Source organism: Scyliorhinus canicula, chromosome 9 (genome assembly GCF_902713615.1).
Source record: "Scyliorhinus canicula chromosome 9, sScyCan1.1, whole genome shotgun sequence".
Classification (NCBI taxonomy): Eukaryota; Metazoa; Chordata; class Chondrichthyes; order Carcharhiniformes; family Scyliorhinidae; genus Scyliorhinus; species Scyliorhinus canicula.
Genome location: NC_052154.1, coordinates 32,787,775 through 32,812,315, shown reverse-complemented (window position 1 = coordinate 32,812,315; position 24,541 = coordinate 32,787,775). Strand labels below are relative to the sequence as shown.

At 46.6% G+C, this 24,541-nt stretch overlaps 1 protein-coding gene across 1 annotated transcript in view; it reads left to right on the top strand.

Moving 5' to 3' along the window:
• Positions 1-4,201: 4,201 nt before the first annotated feature.
• Positions 4,202-24,541, top strand: part of def8 (differentially expressed in FDCP 8 homolog) — a 42,367-nt gene continuing 22,027 nt past the window's right edge. Inside the window, exons 1-3 of the mRNA XM_038806472.1 lie at positions 4,202-4,357; positions 11,692-11,820; positions 16,236-16,330. Coding sequence (XP_038662400.1) covers positions 11,703-11,820; positions 16,236-16,330 — 213 coding nt within the window. The 5' untranslated portion in view covers positions 4,202-4,357; positions 11,692-11,702. The remainder of the gene's footprint in view (positions 4,358-11,691; positions 11,821-16,235; positions 16,331-24,541) is intronic.

Below are 24,541 nucleotides of genomic sequence, written 5' to 3'. Positions count from 1 at the left end.
TGGTCCGGTCCACTTAGAATCTAGTATACAATTAAAGTCCCCTCCCAGAACCAACTGGTACGAATCTAGATTGTGAATGGAAGCTCACAGGTTCTTAATAAATGGCAAATCATCCCAGTTAGGGGTATAGAGATTTACCAGTACCACCAATGTACCCGCCAGAGACCCACTGACCACTACTTATCTACCAGTAGGATCTGCCACGATCCTGGTGACAGACAAGGGGACCCACTTATTAACCACAATTACCACACCTCGGGCCCTTCCATTAAAGCCCAAGTGAAACATATGTCCCACCCGCAGATTTCTGATAGAACAGAATTATAGATTCCTTACAGTGCAGAAGGAGGCCATTTGGCCCATCGAGTTGTCACCGACCCTTCAAATGCGTACCCTACCTGCGCCCAATCTCCTGTTCTACCTAACATTTGGACACTAAGGGGCAATTCCAATGACCAAACCACCTAGCCTGCACATCTTTGGACTGTGGGAGGAAACAGGAGCACCCGGAGGAAATCCACACAGGCACAGGGAGAAAGTGCAAACTCCACACAGACAGTCACCTGAGGTCAGATTCGAACCTAACCACAGTGCCGCCCACAGACCTAGTCTGGTCTGATCTCTTAACCACAAGTGAGTCTTATGCAAAAATACCACATCAGCATTTAGATTCCTTAGGTGTGCAAAAGCTCTAGACCTCTTCATTGGGCCACCCAACCTTTTATGTTTCAGGTGACCAACCAAATTGGGGGTCCCCTACCCCAGAATCCACCATTAGGGGCTACTAAGTAAAAACCCAAAAAGTACAGGCCAAAGGCACGCCCGAGATGGCCACCAAACCCACCCCCAAAATAAACAAAGGATATCTACCATGAGCATCAGCAAACTAACCCCCCCTCTCCCCCCTCCCCAATACACAAACTGAAACCAAATGTAAGATCCAAACACCTTCCCTCCCAAGCCCCAAAGCAACTACTCAGCCCGCCAAACTTGACCAAACTGGGTCAACGGCTCCACCTTGCTCACATTTGCTAGCCTTGATAATTGTTAGTGGGGCAGGATCCCCCCTCAAGGACAAAGACAAATACAACAACATTGCCCACCTCGGGGATAAAATGTTCCTCGTAGTACAGTCCCCATCATAAAAATCCCCCCAACCCCACAAACAGAAAAACAAATTCCATCAACAAATATACAGGATATATATAGGATACAGCTACATACAGGATATCCCAACACCCTTCCCATGGGCAGCACGGTAGCACAGTGGTTAGCACTGTTGCTTCACAGTGCCAATGTCCCAGGTTTGATTCCTGGCTTAGTTCACTGTCTGTGTCTGCATGGGTTTCCTCCGGGTGCTCCCGAAAGTCGTGCTGTTAGGTGATTTGGACATTCTGAATTCTCCCTTGTGTACCCGAACAGGTCGTTCACTTCCTCGCCAGTTCAGCCCTCACGTCCTCGTAAATCCTCACAAAGTTTCCTTCCCACTGTGAGTCACGGTGCTCTTTGTCCCACTTCAGGACCCTCTCCTTCACCATAAAGCTCTGGGATCGAATAATGATCGCTCGAGGTGGTTCATTTGGCCGAGGCTTTTGCCGAAGTGTCCAATGAGCCCTGTCCAGCTCCGGAGGATACGTGAGGCCACCCTCGGGCATCATCTTCCCAAATGTCTGCGAACGATATTCCGTGGGATTCAGGCCCTCCAACCCTTCGGCAACCACACAACTCTGACGTTCTGCCTCTTTGTCCGATTTTCAAGATCATCGACCGTAGCTTTCAATCTCTTATTCACATCGACCACCACCGCCATCTTGGCCTCTAATAACGCAAGCTGCTCACCTTGCCTTATCAGCACCTACTCCACACCCTCTAGCACCTTGCCATGCTTCTTTACTGCCTTGGCCATCTTATCAAGTTTCACCCAGACAGGGCCTTTCACCTCCTCAATCGATTTCCGTAGACTTTCTGACACCAACTTCCATTGCTTGTCAAAGTGTTTGTCAAACTCCTTTACGAGCACACCCAAGAGCGTGTCTGCTGTTATCGAGGTGACCGTTATCGACAATGCTGCCGCCACCATTTTCTCTGCTGAGGAACTGCCTTCTTTGGTTTTAAGTTTCCTTTTCTTTTTGACATGTGTTCGGTGTGGGAAATGTGTATTACCGATCCAGAATGCTTTTGTGCAAAAGTCTCCTAAAAATTAGGCAGAAAGGCCTAAAAAACGCAGATCCTGGTCGGAGCTATATAACGAGTGACCTCCCCTCACATGCCACCACCTGAAGTCTCTGGTTGGCTCTTAATTACCCTCTGAAATGGCCTAGCCAGCCACTCAGTTCAAGGACAATTAGGGATGAGAGGGGATTCAGGAAGGAATGAATAAAAATGAATATGGACTGAGTAGGCAGAGTGCCTGATATACTGAAAGTGTGAGTCCAGAGTGAGGAGAAGCTTGACTTACCATTCCTGCACCACAGAGTATTTATTTTCTGTGTGCCTCCCTGGCGACCTACTACCAGGCCGGTAAGATCAGATTGGTTGCCCTCCTGCTTCCATCCCTCGGGAATAGGGCACCTTGGCATTTACACACGACCTGGAGGAGAGTCACCAGCAAGTGGCGGCTGAATTGAGGTGCAAAGGGCTTGTTTCTTCTGGAGGTCATGTTGTTCAACCACACCTCACGGCTGGCCTGCAGGGCATGAATATCTGTTTGGCGCAGCTTGAATATGGCACCCGGAACTTCAATACCATTAGGTAATGGTGAGTGGCTGAATCAGTGCCCACCTCACTCCGTGACTCAGCCAACAGTTTAGAAAATGAATTTGTTTTCAAGCAAAAGATAGGTTGCGAGGACCCCCCCCCCCCCCCCCCCCCCCCAAATCAGCAGGAAAGTTACCGTCTATCTCACCTGTCACCACACTTATTCTGCCAAATGGAAAGTTACGTCCATAGTGTATGAAAAATTATATGTCATATCTCTTCACTCCTATCAAGGGCATTTTGGGGTTAGGACTAGCTCTTTGACAGTGGATGGGGCCCTGGGACTTCACAGGTTCATGGAAGAGGATTCAGGAAGACTGTACATTCCAATTAAAAGAAAGGAAGGTGTAACTAATCAGATTCTTTTTTATTCATTCATGTGATGTGGGCATCGCTGGCTCGGCCATCCCTAATTTGTTGCCCATCCCTAATTGTTCTTGAGAAGGTGGTGGTGAGCTGCCTTCTTGAACCACTGCAGTCCATGTGGCGTAGGTACACCCACAGTGCTATTGGGGAGGGAGTTCCAGGATTTGACTCAGCGACAGTGAAGCAATGGCAATATATTTCCAAGTCAGGATGGCATGTATTCCAGTGACGCTGTTCCCATCTGTCTGGTGCCCTTGTTCTTCCAGATGGTAATGGCCATGGGTTTGGAAAGTTCTGTCTAAGGAACCTTTGGAATTTCCTGCATTGCATCTTGTAGCTGGGAGTATTGAGAGTACACTGATTCGCGGGTGAGACCCCAATTGGTGAGTTGATGAGGGTGTGGACTCTGATTGGTGGGTAGATGAGGGTGTGGACTCTGAATGGTGAGTTAGAATTAGAATTAGAACAGTACAGCACAGAACAGGCCCTTCGGCCCTCAATGTTGTGCCGAGCAATGATCACCCTACTCAAGCCCACGTATCCACCCTATACCAGTAACCCAACAACCCCCATTAACATTATTTTTTTAGGACACTAAGGGCAATTTATCATGGCCTATCCACCTAACCCGCACATCTTTGGACTGTGGGAGGAAACCGGAGCACCCGGAGGAAACCCACGCACACACGGGGAGGACGTGCAGACTCCGCACAGACAGTGCCCCAGCCGGGAATCGAACCTGGGACCCTGGAGCTGTGAAGCATTGATGCTAACCACCATGCTACCCTGCTGCCCACAAATGAGATTGAGAGTGCGGATTCTGATTGGCGGGTTGATGAGTCTGTGGACGCTGATTGGTGGGTTGATGAAGGTGTGGACTCCGATTGGTGCTTTGATGAGAGTGTGGACTCCGATTGGTGGGTTGATGCGGGTGCGAACTCTGATTGGTGAGTTGATGAGGGTGCGGACTCTGATTGGTGAGTTGATGAGGGTGTGGATTCTGATTGGTGGATTTATAAGAGCGTGGACTCTGATTGGTGGGTTGATGAGGGTGTGGACTTTGATTGGTGGAGCCTTGCCGGTTGGGCTTGGCCGCTGTTGCGGACTGGGGTGTAGCTGGCGTGGGGAGATACGGCGGGGCAACATGTCGCTTTGTGTTGATCCAGTGCTTCGGACTACCTGATTCACGCCACCTTCTGTCCGGTTTCTCTCCCGTTCACACCGTAACGATGAGGTACCGTGTCCGAGTGCTTTCTGTTATGGTGATGTATCCATGCAGCAGTGGTTACATTCTCGGCTGAAATGAATACAAATGATCCCCTCCCAGCCCGGGGATACAATGATGCATTTCCCTGAGCCCCGCTCCGGCCCTGGGCCCAGCTCCTCTCGCTACTATCCACTGATGTCAGCTGGAGTGATTGTGTGATCCTACATTCACTCACTCAGTCTGATGTTACTTTGTTGCACAAAAAACAAAGTGGGAGGTTCACGAGTGCGATTTTGTGCATTTTAAAATAATCTTCAGTGTGGAAATTTCATTGTGGACTAGTTGCTATCCCAGTGCCATAGTAATTGTGGATTTAGCTGCATTCACAATTCCTACCGATGCATTTCAACCTCGTCGTTTTGTTAGCTAAACGTGTGAATCATTTCATTTGAATGAGGCAAATTGGAAATGCATTACTTTAAAACTGAATTATCAGATCGTTTGAGCCAAGTGACTTGAAGAGTAAGGGAAGAGATGGGGGGAAAATGCTGAACCTTGTTTTTGTGTGGCTGTAGGAAGTGCATTGCCTGTTAGTGTGACAGACTGGATGAAGTTTGAATGTAAATGCAGGAGACTGGGGATGGGGAACAGAAGACATTTTGGAGAAGAGTTTACGCTGGTTTTATCAGCACCATCTCTGCGAACTGGGTCAAACCATCACGCGGAAGATGAGGGCAATTTAAACACCAATGACATAAAGTGTAAATCGACTTTCTATTATCTTTAACGCTGGTTTGAAAATGTTACCAGAAGCAACCACACATTGCTTCTTTTGTTATTGTTTGAAGGAGGTCTTCGAACTTAGTTGGGTTTCTTCGCGCATTTCAAAATATTTCATTTGCTAAGAAACAAGTACATTGTTCAGACACGCTTATTACAAAATATTTTTTGCTGTAACCCATTTTCATCCGTATTGATAAAACTGCACTTTTAAGCGCACCAGTTAATATTAATGCAAAGAGCCCAATGTGCTCTCTCTTATGTTGGCCAACTGTGTTGATTCAAAATATTTTGTTTGTGATTATACAATTGCATTTTAGCGGGTTCCTGAATCTCGACCGAGTAAATGCAATTTGGAGCGCAATTTGTGCCCAATTCCTTGATTGCACAAAAATTGGAAATGTGCTCCTTTTGCTTTTATACAGAAGAATGGCAGTATGCAGTACCAGAATTGGTGATTGAAGAGGGACCATTCAATATTTAAGTTTCAGTTGGATAGAGGGTTGAAGGAAAGGGCGGTATTGAGATCAGGGAACATGGGTTGAGGATATAGGACTTGGACCATTCATCCCTTTGAACCTGCTCTGCCAGTCAAAAATATCATGGTAATTTGGTTGTGGTCTCAGTTCCACATTGCTGTCTGCTCCCCCCCCCCCCCCCCCCAAATAACCCATGATTCTCGTCAATCAAAGATCTGGCCAACTCTGCCTTGAATAAATTGAAAGACTCAGCCTACACTGCTCTCTGGGGAAGGGAATTCCTCATACAAACAACCCTCGGAGAGAAAACAAATCTCATCTCCACCTTAAACGGTCAGCGTCTTTCTCCCACAAGTGAAAACATCCTCCTGCTGTCAAATCCTTCAGGATCTTTGTGCTTCAATAAGATCACCTCTCGTTCTAAATTCCAGTGGGTGTAGGATCAACCTGTTCAACCTTCATAAAATAAGCCCCTCATCCCAGGAATAAGTCGAGTGAGCCTTCTCGAAACTGTTCTAATGCAATTATATATTTTTTCAAATAAGGAGACCAAAATTGTACACCGCATTCCAGATGTGGTCTCACCTAGCCCCCAGCTGCAACAAAACCTCCCCACTATTATGAAAGTAAAATATTGTGGGATGCTGGAATTTGACACAAAAAACAGAAAATGCTGGGGAAACCCAGCAGGTCTGACTATCGGTGGAGAGAGGAAGAGTATATGGGCAGCACAGTAGCACAAGTGATTAGCACTGTGGCTTCACAGCACCAGGGTCCCAGGTTCGATTCCCTGTGGGTCACTGTCTGTGTGGAGTCTGCATGTTCTCCCCACGTCTGCGTGGGTTTCCTCCGGGTGCTCCGGTTTCATCCCACAGTCCAAAGATGTGTAGGTTAGGTGGATTGGCCATGAAAAATTGCCCTTAGTGACCAAAAAAGGTTAGGAGGTTGTATTGGGTTACAGGGATAGGGGAGGGCTTAAATGGGTTGGTGCAGACTCGATGGGCCGAATGGCCTTCTGCACTGTATGTTCTATATATACAGACTCTAAAGATGAATCCTGTTTTATCTCTCCAACAATGCTGCCAGACCTGCTGAGATTTTTCCAGTATTTTCTGTTTCTGTTCGCAACTTTTATATTCTATTCCCCTTGCAATAAGAGCCACCATTTCATTTGCCCTCTGGTAGGGCTGGGTTGCTACTGTGTTGCAAGTTTAATGTAATATATGAAATAACAATATATTCAACATTCAAAGTTTACTGGTCAGGGCAACTGTTGCACTTTTGGTATCAGCTTTGTTCCAGTGGCAGACATGCCAACCCCACCATCTCGTAACAATCAGGAGATTTGGCATAAATATCATGAACTGTTTTTGTTTCAAACATAGGCAAATATAGACAGATGATTCAAAAATATCATTAGTGGTTTACTTAACCTCTGACCGCTCAGAAATACATATTACTTCATGTGAAAATGTTTAAGTATCCTACCTGCTATCAGTCATGCATTCAGTCGCAACAGATAAAGGACTTTGTTTCTCACTGTAGTATCACTGGTTTGTGGATTTGGTGAATAATGTAGGGTTATGATTATATTCAATTTTGATTGATCATTCTGTACCCAGAAACTTTCTAAAGCTGGGCTTCTCTCTAATTTGCCCATGCTGTCCGCTTCCTACCCGTTTCCTGCTCCTTGTAACAGTGTGGATGTGAATGCTGCAATCATCTGGGAACCATGTCCCCAACAAATGACCTCAGTGCACTTTGGGAGAAGGATCTCCTAGACTGCCTGAACTGGAGTGTGCATATGTTTTACTGGAATAGTCAAGTTGCTGCTTGGAGTGGGTGAGTGGCTGTTGCCTGGTCCAGTGCTGGAACTGGTGGTCTCTTGCTGTGTCATAAAGTTAATTCTGTTTGCTGCAATTCTGTGTTAGTTTGTCAGTTTTTTTGCTGCAGTGCAGAGCCTCCTTTGGCGGTACTGGTAGTTTTGAAGGATTGCCGGCATAATTCATCCAGGAGAGTAGCAGCCTACAGATGGTGCATTGACAAGGATGCCTGTGAAAAGTCATGAGATTTGAGGTCTCTTTGTGAGATCATTAAATGAGGCCGAATTCGTCCTGTGATTAATTCGTAAGAGTTGGCATGTTAGTAGTAGTAGCACACTCGCTTTGAGTCTGAAAGTTGTGGATATGAACCCTACCCTATTCCACAGCCCCTCAAATTGATGTGGTGGAAAAGACATTTCTACAGATCCATTTCTGTCCTAACCATTGAAAGTGACCTTTTTCCAGCTACCATGTTCCATCATTTCAGAATTTTAATCAAATTTAACAAATCATGCCATCCCATAATATTTTTTTGACAAAAACAATCCCAATTTTTCATATTGATATTTCCTCAGACCAAACGACGAATCTGCGCTGCGTCCTCGTTATTGTTTCAATATTCTTCCTTTAGTATGGAGTCCAAAACTGTACACAAGGTTCCAACTGATCTTCATTGGAAATATATCATCAGATCTGATTTTATGTTCTACACCTCTTTCCAAGTATTCCAATATTTATTTTAGTCTTGATGGTCTAATCCAGGGGTGGGCAAACTACGGCCCGCGGGCCGCATGCGGCCCGCCAAAGGTCTTTATGCGGCCCACCAAGTCATTTAAAAAAAAAATAAATACATTTTTTAATAAATTTTTTTTTAAAGGTTAATGGGGGGGGGGGGGCTGTTGGGTTACTTACTGATATAGGGTGGATACGTTGACTTGAGTAGGGTGATCATTGCTCGGCACAACGTTGAGGGCCGAAGGGCCTGTTCTGTGCTGTACTGTTCTATGTTCTATATGAGGCGCCCAGAATCATAACCGGGTGAAGTAATTATTTTACTTAATATACTATGCGGCCCTTTAAAATTGTGAATTTCTGAATGTGGCCCTTGCACGGAAAAGTTTGCCCACCTCTGGTCTAATCACTTGAGCTGCTGCTCCTAATGTCTTATGAATCTGATTGCCCAAATCCCTCTGCAGTCTTCTCTATCACCCAGATTCTCACCAATCAACGTATAATTGTTTTTGCTTTTGAGTTCAATCTGCCACTTTAAATACCCATTCCACCATCTTAGCCTTTGGTCTTCAGAATTCTTGACTTTTTGTAACATCTGCGTTTATTTGGATATCACTAGCACAATGTCCTCCCACTTCTGACATGATCCATAGATAATCCTGGCATATTGTCTTCCTTCAGCGTAATTAACTTCTGTAATGCTTTCCTTTTATTGCAATAACACTTTTCTTCTTTTTAACTCATTCAGGAGTTGAATCATTCTCTCCATATTTATTCCATTACCCATTCGTAATTTTAAAGATCACCTATCAGGACAAAACCCCCCAAAACCTGTGAAGCCTTTCAAGCAATGCAAGGCATCATGAGTTAGGAGTTAGCAGATTTTGTCTTGAAGCATTTTCAAAGTTTCTATCCTGGTTATGTATGGACCTTTCATGTTGCACCTGTTTGATAATTGTCTTAATGGATAAATGCATAATATATAAAAGTTTAATGTCATGACTGTGCAGTTCTTTTTGGAGGACAATAACTATTTGGGTGGTGATATTTTCAGACGTGTACATTAAAGGCAAACACGCTCTTGCTGAATCTGACCTACCCAGCAGCAACTTTGCACTTTTGTTCCTTGCTTACATCTTGTACACTTATCAGGGGAACACTCTGTACTGTGCAATGCAGTGAGACTAAGGAAGTTGTGAACTAGGTTTACGTAACTGAAGTCTTCTGTTGACGTGCATGGCCAAATTTAAGTCTCTAATGTCCCAGAATTAATAATTTTTTTGTCTGCCCCTGAAAAAGTGCTTTTGCCTCCTCCATGTACACATACTTTAGAGAGGTTGTTTTTATTCCCCTTTCCCCTCTTGCCTCTGCCACCCGGCCTCTATTCCCATCACCTCACTGAGGTAGTGGTAGGTTCCGGAGAAACCTCATCCATTTTCTTTGAGTTTTAAAGTTTCAACTCATTTCACCAAACTTTTCAACTTCCAATCCGATCCATACAGTTGGCATAAAAATGTGATCAAGAGAAACAATACTTGGCCTTATTAAACATAAAGAAAAAAAATGCTAGAAAAAAGGCTTTCATAAAGTCTGGTTGCAATGTTGAGACTTCCAATTCTCTCTCTTCTGCGCTGCCCCTGTCCTCTGCTCTAGCTGTGTCCCCATAAAAATGGCTGACATTCTAAATTGCATTTTCTTTTAGTACACCAATAAACTTGCCTTTTATTTTTGGTACAGATCCCCTCCATTTGATTTTTTTTTAAAGTCTGTATTTGTATCTATGTTGACTTCAGGGTTTTGCCAGCCTAAACCTTTTTTGTCTTCGTGTATGAGAGCGTTGTTGACCTGCGTTGAAATATAAAATGTCCAAAATCGACAATGGTTGTTGGTTTGCATATGACTGATTATTGTGAAACATCTGTCTGGTAAATGAAAACTAGTCCATTAGTGGGACCACATGACCCATGCCAACTACTGAGGCAAATGATGTGTGATTTCATCCAAATATTATTTAGTGTCAATTGTGGTTCTGTTGGTAGCACGATGGCCTCTGAGGTAGTAGTTTGTGGGCTCAGTCATACTCCAGGATTTGAGCTGAATAAATAGGACTGGGTGCTGTTGTGAAGAATGGTCAGACTGCTGCATTGTCAAAGGTGTTGTCTTTCAGTTGAGATTCCAAACTAGGTTTTCCTGCTGGGGTGGATGTTAAAAGGTCCCATGGTGAAATTCTGAGGAATTCTGCCTGATCAACTCTCTTTAGCAAAAACATTCTATGCTCCTAAAAACTGTTTGTGTACTTTTATTTGGGTCTAGCCTCCTAACCATGTATAGTCCTAGTGTTTTGTTTATAAACTAATTTTTGCAAGGGTGCCACTCTTGCTGTGTAAATGATTGCTCCCAACCTCTGTCACAGAAGTTGTAACAATGATTTGAGTTGTTCAAAGTGGCCTGAGAGGATAATTCCAATTGTCTTATCTTTCAGCATGCTTAAGACTTATAAAGGCCTCATTGTTTTGCTTTCGATGGGAAATAAATTTGTATGGTCGAAGAATACAGTAGAACAGAGGATTATTGCCTTCATTGTTAACCCATGCATCCTCGTTGTCGAGCCACACGTTAAACCAACTGATTAAACTTTGTGACCGGTTTTCAAACACGCTTATCTGCATAAGCAAGCAGCACGTTGATGGGTTCATATCTCAATCAGAATGCATTTTCCCTACTCATTAAGGTCATACTTGTTAACTTAGATTATTTTACAAACGTTCACATGTGAGTATTGGCATAAAAACTCTGAATATTAGATTTTCATTTTTAGCTGACTACAATGGCTTTTAAAATTTTCAAATGGAGATGTGTACTACAGTAAGTTTTTAAGGAGCAGAGAGGACTTTGTACTAGCTCTACCTTGATTATACTGGAACCAAATAATAATTTCTAGTGTGCAACAGGCATTCCATTTTACACTTGGGAGGTTGAATGGATGTTGCAGCACCCCATGCCTTGGAATAACAAGACATAGATTCAGAACCACATCTCCGTTCCTGATTTTGGGGCCATCAGGAAACGCCAAGGAAAAATCACATTCTTCTCAATCAGTGATTTGATGGTGGTCAGCTGGTAAAAGACATTTGTAGGTTTGGGAACAGCTGACATGGCTGGGGAACTAGCCGCTGTATTCGATCAGTTAATGTGTTCAGCAAGGGTTAGTGATCAATGAACAAGTCTTCATGTCAATCCAACTGCAATAAAGTTTACAGTTGTGGTTCAAACTGCCAACCCTTTTCTTGCAGCTCTTGTTTGCACCAAACTGCGTTTTAATCTTAATTTGGTGATTCTGCAGACAGCTCAAATGCACATGGCCACCCCCTTGCATAAATTCTGGTCTAACACCAAGATAAAGAATGTTTTAATTTCTGCTGCTTTAATTTATCATTTCTGCTAAAATTAATTCATTTTTCACTTACTATCTGAGGGATATAAGTATTGAAAAAAAAATTCATGTCAATGGAATATGTAGCATTTTCAAATTATTCTACCTATTCAGGTCAGACTGACATGGAATACGATGAAAAACTGGCACGATTTCGACAAGGTCATCTCAATCCCTTCAATAAAGGTCCAGGTGAAAAGGTGGAGAAAGCCGGCGAGGAAGAGGGTGATCTGTCAGTAAAAGGTCAGAGCAATGAACATTAGATCTAGATGGTGGTGCCATTTTGTTTGGTTGCTATTTTAAATTGTATCATTGCTCAGGGTGCTGTATGCACTGACCCAGGACTAACATTTCCCAAGGATTAGAGAAGAGACCGTTGAAATTGGAGTGGAGGCAAAAGATATTGAATCAATGGAAGTTGTACAATCTACCTAATAAGGGTGACACAGTGGTTAGCACTGCTGCCTCACAGTGCCAGGGACCCGGGTTTGATTCTGACCTCGGGTGACTGTCTGTGTGGAGTTTGCCCTTTTTCCCCGTGTCTGCGAGGGTTTCCTCCAGGTGCTCCGGTTTCTTCCCACAGTCCAAAGATGTGCAGGTTAGGTGGATTGGCCATGGTAAATTGCCCCTTAGTTTCCAAAGGTTAAATGGGGGTTAAGGGGATGGGGCAGGGGAGTCGGTTCTGGTAGGATGTTCTGTCAGAGGGTCAGTGCAGACTCGATGGGCTGAATTGCCTCTTTCTGCACTGTAGGTATTCCATGATTCTAATAACCATACTGTTTTGGATTTCCTCTGTGTGCTGAATATAGATATAATATAACACTTGCATATTCCCTCCTGCGCCACCCTCTATCTGATCTATAGGGTAAAAGAAAATGTCATCCCTTGACTCCTCCTCCTATGTGTTTTACAATTTTGCTCAGAGTGTGGGCCAAAGCTGCCACTTGTTCAACTGACTGGCAACTGGCTGCCTGGTGTCGGGCTCCTGTCCCTTAATGGGCGAGATCATACCGCCAAGAGCTGCGGGTCAATTTAAAGATCCAAGACTCTTTTGTCCCACAGTGTTAACAGAAATTCCACAGCTTTGTTAAGGTGATGGGCACTCCAACTGCTCCCTCTCAATCCTCCAGGCACGCCGCCAACCTTGCAACCCATTCCCGAGGGCCACATTAAATTCTGTGTTATAGGTTTGGCGCTGGGGCAGCCAAACTTCCCAAACGTGTTCAACAGCCAACGCTGTGAATCTGAAAACTGACACCGAATCATAGAAACCTTTACAGTGCAGAAGGAGGCCATTCAGCCCGTTGAGTTTTACTCGCTCACTGAAAGAACATTCTACCTAATCCCACTCCCTTGTAACCTGCACATTATTTATTTTCAGATAGCAAAAACTGCACTTTTTGAAATCCATCTGCCTTTAGCATGGGAAGAGTCTGGCCCAAGCCATCACTAACCTTGCTGACCGCACCAACACCAACCTCACTGACCGGACCTGACCTTTATCCTGGGAAGTCACTGATCTGAGCCGACACTAATCTCACTGACCTGACCTTTATCCTGGGAAGTCACTGATCTGAGCCGACACTAATCTCACTAACCGGACCTGACCTTTATCCTGGGAAGTCACTGATCTGAGCCGACACTAATCTCACTGACCACACCTGACCTTTATCCTGGGAAGTCACTGATCTGAGCCGACACTAATCTCACTGACTGGACCTGACCTTTATCCTGGGAAGTCAACTGATCTGAGCCGACACTAAACTCACTGACCGGACCTGACCTTTACAGTGCAGAAGGAGGCCATTCAGCCCGTTGAGCTTTACTCGCTCACTGAAAGAACATTCTACCTAATCCCACTCCCTTGTAACCTGCACATTATTTCTCTTCAGATAGCAAAAACTGCACTTTTTGAACTCCATTGGCCTTTAGCGCGGGAAAAGTCTGGCCCAAGCCATCACTAACCTTGCTGACCGCTCCAACACCAATCTCACTAACCGGACCTGACCTTTATCCTGCAAAGTCACTGATCTGAGCCGACACTAATCTCACTGACCTGACCTTTATCCTGGGAAGTCACTGATCTGAGGCGACACTAATCTCACTGACCGGACCTTTATTCTGGGAAGTCACTGATCTGAGGCGACACTAATCTCACTGACCGGACCTTTATCCTGGGAAGTCACTGATCTGAGCCGACACTAATCTCACTAACCGGACCTGACCTTTATCCTGGGAAGTCACTGATCTGAGCCGACACTAATCTCACTGACCTGACCTTTATCCTGGGAAGTCACTGATCTGAGGCGACACTAATCTCAGTGACCGGACCTGACCTTTATCCTGGGAAGTCACTGACGGAGCTGACACTAATCTCACTGACCGGACCTGACCTTTAGCATGGAACCTCACTGACCGCACTGACACTAACCTCGCTGACCGCACCTGACCTTTAGCACAGGAAGTCACTGACTCGAGCTGCCACTAACCACGCAGACCAACATCTGACCTTTGGGGTGGGAAGTCTGTGACCCGAGCTGACACTAACGCAGGGTGACTGGGGTAGCATGGTCGGTGAGGCAGGGGGGTGCGACTGGGGTAGTGTGGTCATCGGGGAGAGAGGGCAACTAGGGTAGTGTGGTCGTCAGGAGTGCGACTGGGGTAGGGTGGTCATCGGGGGGGGGGGGGACAACAGGGGTAGCTTGGACATCAAGGGATGACTAGGGTAGGTGGATGTCGGGGGGGGGGCGACTGGGATAGCGTGGATGTCGGAGGGGGGGCACTGGGATAGCATGGATGTCGGGAGGGGCGACTGGGATAGCGTGGACGTTTGGGGGTGGGGGGGCGACTGGGGTAGCATGGGCGTTGGGGGGGGGGGCTAGGGTAGTGTGGGCGTTGGGGGGGGGGGGACTAGGGTAGTGTGGACATCAGGGGGGGCCACTGGGATAGCATGGACGTCGGGGGCGACTGGGGTAGTGTGGACGTCGGGGGCGACTGGGGTAGCGTGGACGTCAGAGATCCCACTGGTTGAAAGGTCTGTCCCACTACACCTCATTCAATTGGAATTGCATGTCTGGGAATGCTAAAATGGATGGTTTAGTAGGTCAGTGTCCCACATGTAGTAGAACCATAAAGGCCAAGTGGTCCTAGGTTCAATCCTGAATCTAAAACTAATTTATTGATCTCTGGGGCAGTATTGGCGGCCTCTGTGTCCTCTGAATAGAAAACCGAGAGTGCAACAGCCAAGGTTCCTGCTCCTAATCACTCTGTCCTCTCTTCAAAAATATGATGTTCAAATTTTTCCAATTATGGGGCAATTTAGTGTGGCCAATCCACCTACCGTGCACATCTTTATATGTTGTGGGGGTGAGACCTACGCAGACATGGGGAGAATGTGCAACTCCACACAAACAGTGACCCGGGACTGGGACCGAACCCGAGTCCTCAGCGCCGTGAGGCAGCAGTGCTAACCACTGTGCCACCATGCTGCCCTAAAAGAATGCAAATATGTGGCGCTTTTTCCATAGAATCACTACAGGGTGGAAGGATGCCATTCGGTCCATCAAGCCTGCACCAAGCCTCTAAAAGAGCACCCTACCCAAGCCCACGCTTTCATGCTAGTCCGTAACCCTACCTAACCTACACATGTCTGGACACTAAGGGGCAATTTAGCATGGCAAATCCACCTGACCTGTGTAACTTTGGACATTGGGAGTAAATTGGAGGAAACCCAAGCAGACATGGGGAGATTGTGCAAACTCCACACCCATGACCGGAATAAAACTTTGGGGGGGGGGGGGGGCTCTTGAGCAGGCAGTAGATGGAGGGGTGGTGAAAGAGTGCATCTGGGATAGACGGAATAGAATTCCCAGAAGGCCGGGCAGAATGGAAAAGTGTTTGCAAGTGAAATTATGATACTGGAAGCAGGTGGAAGGTGTTCTAGCGAATGCAGAGGCTGGTATTTGAGGTGAAGACCAGAAAGATTGATTACAAGGAAGGAACAGCGGAGTCCTGCTGGAATGTATAGTGCTGCAACCCAGAATGAATCCCGTCTTGGAGGGGCTGGTGAAAACTGGAAGACCTAAAAATTTGAGATCACTTCTTAAAATTATATAGTTGGATTCTGGTCAAGTTCAACATTCGATTGTGCAAGCTTCATGCATCAGCAAAGTGTTTCACTTTGTACGTCAACTGGCCCAGTTGTGTGCAATGTGAGGAAGAGGCATGTGACTGCTGAAAGAGAAAGCTACTGCTGGAGTAACCAGTCTTGTGACTCCATGAAAAATGGGAGGTACAATTGCATAGTGCATATCTGGGTGAACAAAAGCTTTTGATAACAGGAGTCAACTTGGTTTGTTTGTTCTTGAGTTGAGTCCATTGAGTTAAATTAATTTAAAATAAAAGATATGACTTGAGTCCAAAATGTTATTTTAAGCTTTTTTGCTGATAAGTTTTAAAAATGGGAAGGATTTAAAAATGAATCGGGCATTTTTGCAGTTAATCCTCTGCAGTGAAATTTGTATAAAGCTGACTGGAGACTATCGCGTAACGAGTTGGGGCTGCTAGCAAAATTCTGAGATCTGCTTATGTACTTCTGGACCATTTTTCCTTTCAGTAGTTCATATTTGCATTAACAAGTACAGTTTTTCCCAATCTAGGGCTATACCCAGACTCTTTGTACAGAGAGGTCAACGCACATGCAGACCGTGTGATGGATCTTGGCCTGGCTGAGGATCACTTCTCTAAACCAGTGGCAAGTATTGACTCTTTATTTAAACACAAACAAATTGTTAAGTTCCAGCCTTAAAAGAGAAGTAGTTAATTCCTCGACGCAAGTCTGTTTTCACAAGGAGTGAAGCTGAAATATCCATTTTCAAACATTATTTTCACGCTCTTCAGCCCAGTTCTGATGCCAGTGAAATAATTTTTGTCCCAGTACAGATCTGTCTGCCTCGAATGTGGTTCCTTTATGTTCTGTATTGTAATCTTCTGTGGAATGCCATTTGAATTGGGGTTAAGATTGTTTATGTTGTGCTTCATGGTGACTCTATTCTTTGAGCATGAATTCTTTATTCTTCAATGAATATAAAACCTGGAATAAAAAGAGAAACCACACAGTCAATCCAAAACATCACTCGGGTACTGGTGAGTGTGCATCCAGCACACTCTGTTGCACGTTTTACTATGGGCGTAAAACGCGTTTATTGGAGTGTATTAACACGCCTCCGAGTTCGACGTGTGCTTAACACTACTAGGCTCTGTTCTATGTAATTATTTAGCTCTGGAGTCGCCAGTTGCCGTATAGGCAACGTCACAAGTATTCCGAGGTCAAGTTCAAAGTAATAAAGACGATACACCGATTAGTAAAGTTCAAACGATCAATATTTATTATACAGTTATAATAAATACTCATGCACACACTAAGAGACTAAGCTATAACTAAACTTAAGTGAACAGAATACTTATCTAACAGGAACAGGCAAGGTCAGAGAACGAGGCCTTCGTCCTGGTCTGGCACTGCAGCCTTCAGCAAGCGTTCTGGTACTTGGGAGTCTAGTGGGCTTGGATCGCGTAGCGAGCGTTGAACTTACGGTTTCGGCGGCTGGTGCTCAACGGCTGGAGTCAGGATGCAAGATGTCAGTCAGAGCCGGAGCACGGGTTTAACAGACCGGGGCTCTGTGGGGGATTTGCTTTTATACCCCTCTCTAATGTCCTTGCCCCCTTCTAGGCGGGCTCTACCTTTCGGTACCGATTGGAACGTTTCCAAACGGCTACCTTCGAAATCCTCCAATGCGGGGCTTTCCTCGATGTTGGGGGGTGGTTTCGATATTTGTTACTCTGGTGCCATCCTGTCTACTCCACCAATTAAGTGCTACATTGAGATGGAAATGTTGCCATTGTGTGTGTCTGGATCTGGGCCGCCTCATCAGAATGTTAAGCGCTTTGCCATTAACACCTTTGGCTTGGAGATCTGCACCTGGCCAGAAAACTGGTTTGCTGTTTGCAAAATGCTAATTAGTTGAGAGCAGGCTGTCTGTTCTTACTAAACAGGCTTTCCCTGCTGCCTTCCATTTTAGTTTGGCTCAGTGTCCATTTTGCGTGGCCAGCATGGCTACATTCCCTCCTTGTGATCCTCACAATCATACTATTGTGAAGGATCACCTATGTACTTTGCCTTCCTTGTGTTCTGACCTCTTGCCAGTTCCTGTTCTACTCTGTTCCTAAACTATGGGAAGAAGAAAATTTTTTTTTAACTAACATCTCTACTTGGCCCTATGTCAAAAGGGACATGCATTACTACAACTGGGAACCTCTACCTATCACTATTAACCTTAACCTTAACTTAAACATTTAATCACTCTAAAACCTTAACCATTCACACCACAACATCACACTTCCCAACTCGGCAGTCGAGTATGGAACAATATAATACATGGCTGAATTTTTATTTACAGAGTGTTGTAATCAGTGAGGGGTTGAGGGGTTTGGTGGAATCCGAAGATGGGGGATTGAACTCTATAGATGGGTGAGGTGCTGGAACGAGAGGCTCTCCTCTTCCATTTCCTCAACCTGAGGGTCTGCACTAGGATGATGAGGATCGCGATCACCAACAGTGATTCGATTATATAGGACATGGAGTACCACGTCATGAATTTAGTACACCAGGTCTGAACCTCGCTGATCAGAGCTGAGCACTGGGGGTTTGCTGTAATTGAAACATTTACGGTGGGGGTTGTGGGGGAAACGTGTCTTGTTCCACACATATACATATGACATTAAACAGTAATAAGTGGGCTTCCATCATTTTGCTGTTCTTCTTCTTTCTCTTCCTTCTTCCTCCGGTATTGACAATCCTGGCTTCGACCTCTGTCTCGTCCTTTGAAACCTTTGGGATCAAGCACAGTATCTGTCAATACACAGTTTAAGACCTTTACTTGTTAGTGCATCTGTCTTTCAAAACCCAATTGACCCTTTAAAATGACTGGCTAAGTCACACCCTGTGACTCCCCTCATTTTTTTTTTCAAAAAGCGAATTTAAAGACCAGCATACACCTAACAATCCTTCCTTCTGCGAGCCGTCTCGCAGGCTTTGCTGATTTACCATCCGAATGTTCCCGGATGTAAATAGCATGTGGGATGGCGGCCGAAGGGCTACCTAACGTAAAATGAAAACAAACTTTGAAATAAACATCCGAATGAGTTGCGTATGGGCCGCGACGGGTACGAGTTGGATGGAATCCCCGGGTAGGGCGTGCTGTGCCATACCCGAGCTTGGCTGACCAAGGGTTGGTTCTCAGACAGGGCGGGTCCTCAGTGCCGTTTGTCCACTGCCTGAGTAACCTGGAAAAAACGGGTACGAATGTGTTCACCATGACTTGCAGCCTCTATTTCGCCGAATAGAGGGGCACCTAAAAAACCAAGGGAGCCGAGATGCTCCAACTGAGGACATCACTGAAGTTCTCAGAGATATCTGCGGACAAGCTATTTGGCGGGTGGCCTTACAACTTTGGAAAAGATCTCCAATCAAACCGAAGTTCTCAAAAGTATCTGCGGACAAACTAACGTGTATGTGAGGTGGTCACAATCTTTTCAGCTGAAAAGAAGATGTCCATCCTCCAGCTGAACAATGTACAATCCTGAGACAAACAAACATAAAACGAAGACAAACATACGTGCAGGTTCCATCAGAAAGGACATCGTTTCCCTCAAACGATTCCTATCTTACATCATCTGGACACCTCACTTTGATTCTGCCTCTGTGAACAGGGTCACAAAGGGGTTGCCGTGTCGGGAGTCAGACACCGTGTCGTCCTGCTCTCCCGGATCCCACACCCTTGTGTGGATCAGGCATGCTATTTTGGAATTGTGTGACCGGGGGTCACTTTCATCATTGCGGACAAGTCTGTAGGAATTGTCCCTGTGCCATTGTGTAGTGTCGAGTGTGTTGTCGGGGTATTCCGGGTCGGGTGGTGGTTCTGGATATTTGAGGTAGGTGACTTCCATGGGGTCACTGGAGTCGGGGTCGTAGCTGGTGCAGTGTGGGCTGTATGGCTGTGTGCTGTCGCTGTCTTCAGAGTCAGTGTCAGTCCTGCTGTCTCTGCTGTGGCAGCTTGTGGGCGTGTCGGGGCGTGGTCTGTTGTGGTCTGGGGGCGGAGTCTTCGGCGAGTCCGTGGATGAACTGGTCTGTGAGGGGGATGGTGGAAAAGTGTCTCTGGTGGGCGGGGTGAAGTGTTCTGCTGCGTCTAGCAGGACATGGTGAGCATGGTTGGCCTGTGTTCCATATGCCTTTAACTGGTTTATATGGAACCACGCGGTCTTCCCATTAGGATACTTTATCCTGTAAACGGAGGGGCTAATTTTGTCCGAAATTGAGTAGGGACCGGAATATTTTGGAGCCAAAAACTGCTGGGGTTATAAACAGATAACATTACCTGTTGCCCAACCTGGAATTCTGTGGTGTGGACGGTCTTATTGAAACAGGCAGTACGTTGCTGTCGGCGTTTCCCTAGCTGGACTGCGGCTGCGAGCTGTGCAGACCTCACAGTCTCAACTAGATCTTTAACTGCCTTTTCATGTGTGAGGGCCGTCACTTCGGGGCTTGTCATGTCCAGTCCTAAAAGGAATTCTGTGCCTTTCATAGGGCGTCCGGTCATGAGTGTATGTGGTGTGTATCCTGTAGATGTGGAGACAGTGTTCCTTATGAACATAAGTGCAAAGGGGAGCACTGAATCCCATGTGGAATTATTCTCTTGAACCATTTTCCTAAGGGTAGTTTTTAGGGTCCGATTCATGCGCTCCACAATCCCGCTGGACTGTGGATGATACGCAATATGGAAGTTCTGTTTGATTCCGAATATTGTCAGGACGTTCCTCATGACCCGTCCTGTAAAGTGAGATCCCTGGTCCGAATCGATACTTCGGGGTAAACCCCATCTCGTGAAGATGTGGTGGGTCAGGATCTTTGCAGCTGTCTTAGCTGTGTTTGTTCGTGAGGGAAATGCCTCTACCCATTTGGTAAAGGTATCTATCACCACCAGAACGTATTTATAGCCATTCCTACAAGGGGGCAAGGACCTATAAAATCGATCTGGAGGTTTGTCCAAGGGCCGTTTACTGGGCGAGTATGCCGAAGTTGTGCTTTCTTAGAATACCTCTCCGGGTTATTCTGAGCACAAATCAGGCAATTCTCAATGTAGTGCGTTACATCAGTCCTGAGATTAGGCCACCAACAGAGTTGCCTGAGGTGCCTCGTTGTTGCATCAATTCCCTGATGCCCGTGTCCGTCATGGAACAAGGCAATCATCTGATTCCTGTCCTGTTGTGGGACCACATAAAGTTGGTCCTTAATGATCACACCCTCATGTGTGGTCAGTGTGTGTTTAAAGTGCTCGTATGCAGGCACAAAGTTTCCCTTGAAAACCTCCCTGAGGTCTCCGTCCTGTTTCTGTGCTGCCACGAGATCTTTAATATCAGTCTGTGAGACTTGGACTGCGCTCACAGGGGCGCTAGCTGGTGCGCTAGCTGGGGGGGTGCATAAGTGTCCTCTCCTGGAACCTGCCTTAGCCAATGCGTCGGCTTTTACATTCCCAGGGGGTGATGACCTATGGTGGCTGCGAACTTTTATAATGCCGAAGGTCCTGTCCTTCGCTTTCTCTAGGATGTGCTGGAGTAAGGGGGCTGATGGAAGGGGTTTTCCGTCTGCGGAGACAAAACCTCTTGTCCTCCACAGGGGCAGAAAATCTGTTAGGCTATTGCATACATATAAGCTGTCTGAATATATGTCTGCTGGGCTGGGGAAAGAATCGGGGTGGTCCACTATGTACGCTATGGCTGCTAGCTCTGCTGCCTGCGCGCCTAAGTGACCTGGTAACTTAAGAGCTATCTCTTCGAGAGCGCGCCCCTGCGCGTCCTCTACATAGATGCCGCATCCTGTGATACGCTCACCATTTAAAACTGTGGAGGAACCGTCTACATAAATCCTCAAGGGTCCACACGTGTCTGTGGGCTGGGGGCTTTGTTTTGGGTTCCCTATCTTCCTGGGGGGTGTTTTTGCTAAAAAGGGTCCTGTGTTATGCAGGGGAGCTACAATTTCACAGTCATGGGGCTGTCCGGGATATTGGAGGTTGTCTGCTAAATATGTGTGTGTGCGTGTCCGTTTTACAGTAATGTCCCGTCCTTGTAAAAGTAGGGTCCACCTAGCTGCCCTAATCTGGCTAACTGAACCGTCCTTCAGTCGACCGTCTAGTAGTAGCTGTGTGGGTGTGTGTTCGGTTAGAATGGTGATGGGGTTTAGTCCGGTTATGTATGAAAAATACTGTACTGCCCAGAAGACAGCAAGGAGGTGCCTCTCACAGGCTGAAAATCCTTGTTCTACCGGGTCTAACAGTCGGGAGGCATAAGCCACTGGTCTTAGCTGCTCGTGCCGTTCCTGAAGCAACACGGCCGAGAGGGTCAGATCTGTGCTAGCTACCTCGATTGCGTACGGGGAAAGTTGGTCGGGGACTAGCAGCGCGGGTGCTGCACTAAGGGCTCGTTTTAACTCTTCCACAGCGCCGGTATGCTGCGGAAGCCATTCCCAGGGGGCTCCTTTCTTAAGGAGGTCTGAAAGTGGGGCGGCTTTTGTCGCGAATCCGTCGATGTGGTTCCGACAATAGCCAACCAGTCCTAAAAACGACCGGAGGGCTGAAACATTCTGGGGAAGGGGCAATTTGACGATCGAATCAATTCTTTTGAATTCGATCTCGCGTTTGCCGTGCGTGATGACTGATCCCAAATACATCACTTTACTTTCCAATATTTGGGCCTTTTTCGGGTTAACTTTACAGCCAATTTCAGTTAAGAGTTCCAGGAGTTCGGCCAGAAGCGAAATGTGCTCTGCCTTTGTGTCTGTCTGCAGTAGTAGGTCGTCTACATACTGTACCAGACATTCGGGTCGGGAAAATTTCTCTAATCCACTTGCCAGCTGTCGGTGGAAAATGGAGGGTGAATTGTGGAATCCTTGTGGGAGGCATGTCCACGTGTACTGCTGAGTTTTAAAAGTGAATGCGAATTTGTATTGGCACGCTTTTGCCAATGGTATTGACCAGAATCCGTTACTGATGTCCAATACCGTGAAGTACTTGGCGTTGAGACCCTGCTTGAGCATGGTCTCGGGACTAGTAGCTACCGTTGGGGCTACTGCGGGGGTTACTTTGTTGAGTTCCCGATAATCGATGGTCAGACGCCATGATCCATCGGGCTTCCTCACTGGCCAAATAGGGGCATTGTTGGTGGAGGCTACCGTTCTCAGTACACCTTGGTCCAACAAGCTAACTATAACCTTTTCTATTTCCACCTCTGCCTCGAGGGGAAATCTATATTGCTTTTGCGGTCGGGGGTCCTGTCCGGTAACATGAACTTGTCCAGTCATTCTGCCACAGTCATGACGGTGACTTGCAAATGCTGTCCTGTGTTTGTTTAGTAGGGCCTTAATTTGTCTGTCGGTGTGGAGTGTAGTCAGGTCGAATGAGTACTCTCCCACTGCGCTAATCCGATTAGCGTAGTCTCCTACTGTGAGGGTGGCTGGGGCTCTGTCTGATCTCGCCATTCGCCAGACACACTGGTTCACTGGGTCGAACGACAAGCTATGAGCGTTCATAAAATCTATCCCCAGGATGTGTTCTGCTGTCCGGGGAAGATTTACTAAAACTACGGGGTGCCTTGTGCTAATGTTCCCTAGCTGGATCGCTACGGGTGCTGTGATATGTCCCTGCTGCGAGTGTCCGGTGAACCCGCTAAGTGTGATGGTGGAGGTGGTCGGCCACGTGTCTGAGTGTGCCGTGGTTGTGGAGTTAATGGTGGTGCGGGATCCTCCTGTGTCCCACAGTAACTCTATGGGCTTCCCTTTGACTTTTGCTGTGACTACGGGCCTCCCTGATGAGTCCCATAGTGTGTCACAGACCCAAGTGGGGGAGCCCGAACACCGTCAGTTCGTCTCGTCCACATTGGTGGGTCCTGACTGTACTGCTACATTGTGGATGGGTTTTGCCTTGTTGCGGTTCAGAGTGCCTGTCTGCTGGCCTCTCTGAGATCGCTGGTGTGCATTACACTCTTTTGCCCAATGCCCTAACTGTCCACAGTTATAGCATTCCTGTCCTTTCTGCTGAGGGCTGCTCTTGCCTTCATTTACCCATGCGGGCTTCTGGTGCTCTCTGACTGCTTGGATATCTGCAGCAGCCTGAGCCTCTTCTGGGGATCTAACTTTTCCTTTTCCCTGAAGCGATTGCTCCCAAGCGCGGGACAATCTTTTCAGGACCCATTTTTCGTTATGGGCCTCTTCTGAGGGGTCGTAACTATTGCAAGCGCTCTGTCCTGCTTCTGTTGCGTGTGAGATAATTGTGCGCGTCCACTTAACCATGTTTTCGCGGGTTAAATGCGCTCTATCTAGCTGTCCGAAAACTGCGCTGAAATGAATCCACAGCCTTCCTGCGAATGCTGTGGGGTGTTCGGATCTCTTCTGCCTGCACTTATTCAATCCTTCTACGGGGTCACCTCTATTGTACCCGATGGCATCTAAAATGGCGGTGTGCATCTCCTCTAGGCTGCCTCCTGCCACGTTCTGTGGGTCGGGGAGGGCTGCTACTACGCTCTGGTCTAAGCTCAGCACGGTGAGCTTAACCTGCTCTCTCTCATCCAGGCCGTACATGGTAGCCTGCTGTTTTACTTTAGCGAAAAACTGGTGGGGGTCTGCGGTGGGGAGGAACGGAGTGATCTTTTCACAAGCGTCCCTTAGCTGGGTTACTGTTAAAGGGGTGGTGTAGGTTATGTCTGGGGCGCCTTCTGATTCGGCTTTTCTCTGCGTGGTTACGGGATTCATGGGTGCGGTTATGGTCTGAGCTGTGGGCGCACATGTTCCCTGAACATAACGCTGCGCTGTCTCGCTTAATTCCTGCCAATCTGGGGCGTTTTCCCCATCTAACTGTGC